General features: G+C 37.7%; 1 protein-coding gene across 1 annotated transcript; it reads left to right on the plus strand.

Annotated features, from left to right (window-relative positions):
- The first annotated feature begins 229 nt into the window (after window positions 1–229).
- Window positions 230–6,235, plus strand: LOC120086699 (microtubule-associated protein TORTIFOLIA1-like). The gene is made up of 6 exons (XM_039043462.1): window positions 230–1,473; window positions 2,349–2,540; window positions 3,835–3,934; window positions 4,054–4,754; window positions 4,835–5,716; window positions 5,865–6,235. Exons 1-6 carry the CDS (start codon window positions 760–762, stop codon window positions 6,057–6,059), a joined length of 2,784 nt encoding a protein of 927 aa, XP_038899390.1. The 5' UTR covers window positions 230–759; the 3' UTR covers window positions 6,060–6,235.
- The last annotated feature ends 681 nt before the right edge of the window (window positions 6,236–6,916 follow it).

A 6,916-nucleotide genomic window follows, 5' to 3' on the forward strand; every position in this document is an offset into this window, starting at 1 on the left:
AAGTTATATTTTTCCGAATTCATTTTCAAGTATAAATAATTTAGATTGATTTGTTTTTAAAGTTCTTTAGATAATAATATATAAAATTTTAAAGTGAAATATGGTAAAACAAAATATTAAATATTTGTCAAAAGAGGTCTTCGTTAAATTCAAAATATCAATCCATCCATTTTATCTCGTATTTCATGGGGCTAGATGCCTAGATCCTCTATTATTATCACTCTCTCGAAGAGTGAAGACCAGATTATACAGAGATTTATCCAAAGAATTTTATGAAGTTTGTACAAACATTTGAACATGAACGTGGTTTCCACTTTCTAAGTGGCTCCATTGTTGTTGTTCTTCTTCCTCAATTTAACACCTCCATTATTAACAGCTCCATTTCTTCAAGACAAACAACAATGTTATGGCTTCTTATGGCTTTATGGGCCTTGTAGTATTATCCAAGGAAACAAAACCTTGAATCTTGCAGAGAAAAAAAGGGAGAAAAAGAAGCAGTTAAAACAGTCATACAGGTCTCGTTTTGCTTTCAATTCGAAAAAGTTTCGTGATTTTAGCCCTCATTTCAACTTTGATTGCTGACCCACAAGACTTGCTTCTTACTTCTTCCCCCTTCTTCCCCACCCTCCCTCCATTTCTGTCTTTCTCAAGCTTCCCACCTTCTTTGAATCCTACTAATCGTCCTTCTTCAACTGCATTTTTGTTCCTTGACCTCCATTGAAGCTCTGAATCGAGTTTCCGCCATTGGGTTTGTCCAGAATGAGTTCTCAAGCACCCAAATCGTCAAGACCTTCAAAACCCCCAAATCAATCGCCACCCACATCCAGATCCTCGGCTTCTTCTTTATCATCCCATCTCGCCATGGTTGAACTCAAGCAAAGGATTCTCACTGCTCTCTCTAAGCTCTCCGATCGAGACACCCACCAGATCGCCATTGACGACCTGGAGAAAATTATCCAGTCCATTTCCCCGGAAGCCATTCCTATGCTCCTCAATTGTCTCTACGACTCCTCTGCTGACCCGAAACCTGCTGTGAAGAAAGAGTCGTTGCGGCTTCTAACGGTTGTTTGTGCTTCCCATAACGATTCTACTTCCACCCATTTGACTAAAATTATAGCCCACATCATAAGGAGGGTTAAGGATTCGGATTCTGGGGTGAAGGATTCGTGTCGAGATGCCATTGGTGCACTGTCGGCGCAGTACTTGAAAGGGGATAGTTCAGGTGGTGGTGATAATGGAGGTCTTGGCTCTGTGGTGGCATTGTTTGTTAAGCCCTTGTTTGAGGCAATGGGAGAACAGAACAAGGGCGTTCAATCTGGGGCTGCATTGTGTATGGCTAAGATGGTGGAGTGTGCGGCCAGCCCACCCATCATGGCGTTTCAGAAGCTTTGCCCCAGGATCTGTAAGTTGCTCAACAATCCAAATTTTTTGGCAAAGGCTTCACTCCTCCCCGTGGTGGCTAATTTATCGCAGGTCCGTTTTACTCTGTGTGTTTGTTCTACTTATCTGTAATCTCTTGCTATTTCAAGTCTTATTTCATCATGGTATGGCTATGGTATGTAAGTTTAGATTCATAAATAACTAATGATATTTAGAGGTGAGTGAGGATTATGAAACAATGCACTGTAAGTTTAGCATTTTTAGGGGGGGTGGGGTAAAAGGATCTCTGAAGTCCAGCATTACTTGCGAAATCCTCAATGTTGAAGAGAAAGCATGAAGACTTCGTTATTAGGCCTTTTGTATCTTCTTTAAATTTCAGGTCAGCCTTTTTTATATGATAAGAAATGTACTCAAAGCCCACAATTTTCTTGTTTAGTTGAAGATGAGAGGTGCAGAAGGAAGTTGTCTAGGTTACGCGAAGTCTACTATAAAACTTTAGGAAGTATAGTTGTATATTGTTGCTATTGAAAACATGATATAGAAACTTGGGTGTAAATCTATCTTTTCCGGTAACAATGTAGGAAGAAGAAGAGGATAGTTTAGTTGAATGCTCATTTGCTAACTTAAATATATGAAAGACTGGGAGAAATAACCAATAAGTAGAATGCTGTTTAGAAGCCTAGTTGAGTTCTGTATCAAGTTCTGTTACTTCAATGTGAAAAGGTGAACAAACTATTGACATGTTTAAGAGAACAAAGAATAACAAATAGGTAATACGAAAATATTTACAAGAATAAAGAGGAAAAATAAAAATTACAAGAAACGAGCTGATTTGAAAAGATGTACATATTATTGATTGTTCAGCTTTTATTAGAAACCAATAACAATTTTATGATGACTCAATGTCTTCGTTTTACCAGTGTCTTCATATTAAGGAGAAAGTAATAGGTTTGTGGAACTTGTTTTAGGTTGGTGCTATTGGGCAACAGAGCTTGGAACATTTGCTACCAAGCATTCATGAGTTACTTGGGAGCACTGATTGGGCAACACGCAAGGCAGCAGCTGATGCACTTAGTGCATTAGCATTGCATTCGAGCAATTTCATCACAGATGGAGGTGCTTCCACTTTGGCAGTACTTGAGGCTTGCCGTTTTGACAAGGTAATCTTTTTCTTTCGTATGTCCTTTGTTATAAAGCATCTCACTTACCCTGCTCTATCTCTGTTTTATATATGTGCGCGTGTGTGTTTTCTATTAACACATTCAAGAATTTAGATAAGTATCTTGATTCAAGATGAATTGCCAACTTCTTACTTAAAAACTTGCTAGGCTACTTGCCAAACTTTCTATATTTGGCCTTGTAATGCCATCCATTGATGTTTAATCAAATTAGCAGAGGAGAGTCTAAGATTGAACTATCTGAATGTCAAGGGCTGAAGGAAATCCAGGTATCAATAAACAGAAGAAAGAATATTTGGCTTATGGGAGCGTTTCTAACATACTCTAGTGGATTAAATGAATGTTATTGGTTTCTCGGTGCAACATAGCAGCCTTCTTAGGTTAAGCTTATGGAAGCATTTCTAACATACTCTAATGGATTAAATGAATGTTATTGGTTTCTCAGTTCAACATAGCAGCCTTCTTAGGTTAAGCTTTTAGGCTGCCTGATGAAAGTAGCCATTCTTTTCTTAAATGAAAAGCTTGAGCAACTTTTAGGCTGCATGACTGCTGTTTTTAAAGATAAAAGTTAAATTATTTGGATAGTATCATGGCCTTTCTTTAGGGTATTTGAAAGCTTGACTATTCTGATGAAATCATGTCTGAAATGGAATTAGGTTTAAGATCTCTTTAGGTCACGTTTTGGGTGATTTTTTCCCATGGCACTTGTGGTAGGAACTTGAGATATTGGAGGAAAGGTCCGTTGACGTCTTGGGTTTGAGTCTCAAAGCAGAAACCTTAACTAATAAAAAACCCTGAAAAGAATCCTCATGGAGTAGGGGGATTGGGATTGATACCACCACGGATAAGAAATAAAAAACGATTTCATCCTTCAGAATTGAAAGTCCATCATATCTTGCAATCTAGCAAGAGCATGATGTATGCTAGGTTGACTCATTTGTTCTAACGGTTACAAGTAATGATCTTGTCAAGAATGGAATGTGGATCAATCCAACTGCAGATGGATTAGGAGTCCATAGTGATGTTCATATTTTGATTTTACAGATTTGAATAATTAGTTTTTAAAACAACTTCTGTTCTTTCTTCTTTAATGTTCAAGTTTTATTTTTCTTTGGAAAATATTTTGTATTGAAAAAACTACAAGAATGGAGTTTGAAACTGATAGGTGTATACTCGTATCATTTTCTGGATCTCATTGAATACAAGTGAAATGAAATGATGAATTTGCATTTGCAGATTAGAGTATTTATCATGTTATATTAATGGTATCTTACAGATTAAACCCGTTCGAGACAGCATGTCAGAGGCACTACAGCTATGGAAAAAACTTGCTGGGAAAACAGATGGTGCTGCAGAAAGTCAGAATGCATCTCAAGGTGTAGTGAGTTGTCTTTCCCCTCTTACTTTCTTCTGGAGGTTGAAGGATTACCTCACTTTTTTCTTGTGCCAACTCTTGCTTCATTTCAATATAATATTCTTGCTGTATATGTTTCAGACAGTGAAAACCATGAACAAGCGGAGTTGTCTCAAAAGTCTGACCTGAAAACTGCAAATTCCCCTCAGGGAGGGAGGTCACTAGACAAAGATAAATCTGAGGGATCTATCCCCGTATCAAATTCAGCTTCGAGAACCAAATGCGGTAGTATTTCAGATAAAGCGGCTGTAATATTGAAGAAGAAAGTACCTGCTTTAACTGACAAAGAGTTGAACCCAGAGTTCTTTCAGAAACTTGAAACTAGGGGGTCTGGGGATTTGCCTGTGGAGGTGGTTCTTCCTCGCAGACATGCCAGTTCTTCAAACACAAACGATGGAAAATCAGAGGCAGATGATACAAATGCTGGGGGAAGATCAACTCATGTTGAAAACACCAACACAGATGATTTTCAAAGAGCATTCAATAAGTTTCGAGACTCTGAAAGAGCTCAAATGGCTAAGATGCGGGATTATGATGATGTTGAGCGAGATAAATGGCATGAGGGGAAAATAAATGGAAGAGACTCCAGAACAAGAGCATACAATGTGAATGATCAAAATGACATATCTCTGCGGGAATCTTCTGGTGCTCGTTCGGACTTCTCCAAAATGGATACCCAATCGGAAAGTGCCTTCATAAATAACAAAGGAAGTTGGTCCGCCATCCAGAGGCAGCTATTACAATTGGAGAGGCAACAGGCACATTTGATGAACATGTTGCAGGTACATGCTCAATATATGCTATGTGGGGTTAGTTCTCATGACTGAATTTTAAAATGTTGTTTCATACTTCTATATCTCAGGATTTCATGGGAGGCTCTCATGATAGCATGATAACTTTGGAAAATAGAGTCCGTGGACTCGAGAGAGTTGTTGAAGACATGGCACGTGATTTATCCGTGTCATCAGGTAGGAGAGGGAACTTTCCTCTAGGATTTGAAGGATCGTCTAATAGGCATCTAGGCAAGTATAGTGGATTTTCGGACTATCCAAGTGCCAAGTTTGGACGAAACAATGATGGAAGAGGTTCTTTTGGAGAGAGGTTTGTTCAATCGGAAGGAATTGGTTCAAACATGCGAGGAAGGAGTGTTGCATGGAGACCTGATATGAATGAGACTTGGGACTATCCTGCTTACATGTCGAGAAATGGGCAGATGGGCTCTAAGAGATCTTTAGATGTTGGCATCGACAATAGGTCATCTAAATCAGAACAGGAAAGCGACCAAGGCGGAGGTAACAGAAGAGCCTGGGATAAAGGTGCTGGACCTTTAAGACTTGGTGAGGGGCCATCTGCAAGAAGTGTTTGGCAAGCATCAAAAGACGAAGCAACCTTAGAAGCCATTCGGGTAGCTGGGGAAGACAATGGAATATCTAGGACTCCGAAAGTGGCGATTCCTGAATTGACTGCAGAAGCATTGGCAGACGACAATGCCGGTCAAGAACGGGATCCAGTATGGACTTCTTGGACCAATGCAATGGATGCCCTTCAGGTAGGTGATATGGACACGGCTTATGTTGAAGTTCTCTCTACGGGGGATGACATCTTGCTCATAAAGCTAATGGAAAGAACTGGTCCTGTGGTCGACCAAATCTCAAATGAGATAGCCGTTGAGATCTTCCGTGCCGTGGGACAATTTCTACTCGAGCAGAACTTGTTCGACATATGTTTATTTTGGATTCAACAGGTATGGCGTTTACTCAACTTCAATGCTTGTTATTTGCTACTCTTCACTTACCCTTTATTTAGATTCCTGGTTTGGATCTTAATTAGTCCAATTAGTTTGTGAGATCATATGGGAAATGCCTCCTGACTATCTTGACATGGTGTTTCAGTTGGTAGAAATTGTTTTGGACAATGGACCTGATTGTGTGGGGATTCCTATGGAAGTGAAGAAAGAACTATTGCTAAATTTTCATGAAGCTTCTTCAACAACGGATCCACCTGAAGATTGGGAAGGTGCTTTACCTGACCAACTTTTGTCACAACTGGCTTCTTCTTGGAGAATTGATATTGGACAACTCCAATAGATACTATTTGTAAACTCTTTTTTGTTGAATGGATGAACTAAATTCTTTTGTATAAGCAATGGTTTTCTTCCCATCCAAAATGGGATATATATTGGTTTGTTTAGGGAATGGTTTTCAGAATTTTTTTTTTTTTCACTCAAACCTCTCAGTCGCTAATACATACATATATTAATTGAGCTATGTTCGCTTTTGCTCAAAATTACTTTTAAAAGTTATGATTGAATCGTTAGTAGTTAATATTATTCAGCTTTGAGTTATACCTAGAAAAAAAAAACTTAAAAACAATCATTTCTATTTGCTCTAAAATCATGAATCTTCTGAGAGAAGATGAAAAGGTAATTATAGAGCACCTTTTTAAAACATAATGATTGGAAGAAAAAAAAAACTTGGTAGATTCTTCCTAGAAAAGGATTAGATTACTTAATTTTAAATTTTCAATCATGTTAGTAAAATTAAATTATTAAATGCTGTCATCACAGTTGTTTAGCTAATAAGTGATAATATTGATATATATTTTTAGTTTTACCATATGTACAAGTTGAGAATTGAACATCATTAATACTATAATTATAAGCTGATTAAACTATCTATTGATAATTTTATACAGTACAACACAATTGCAAATAGATTAAAAAAGAAAGAAAGTTCTTTAAAAATAAAATAAATAAATAAATAAGCAAGAAAAAATACCTTTTCGTCATTGATTTTGGGTTTAATGTCTATTTGATCCCTATGTTTCAAATAGGAGTGTTCAAATAATTCAAAAATCCAAATAACTTGGACTACCCAATCCAAAATATAAGGGTTGGGTCGAGTTTGTTTTGTTTGTAGGTGGGATTGGGTTAAACTTTTTCTAT

Source organism: Benincasa hispida, chromosome 9 (genome assembly GCF_009727055.1).
Source record: "Benincasa hispida cultivar B227 chromosome 9, ASM972705v1, whole genome shotgun sequence".
Classification (NCBI taxonomy): domain Eukaryota; kingdom Viridiplantae; phylum Streptophyta; class Magnoliopsida; order Cucurbitales; family Cucurbitaceae; genus Benincasa; species Benincasa hispida.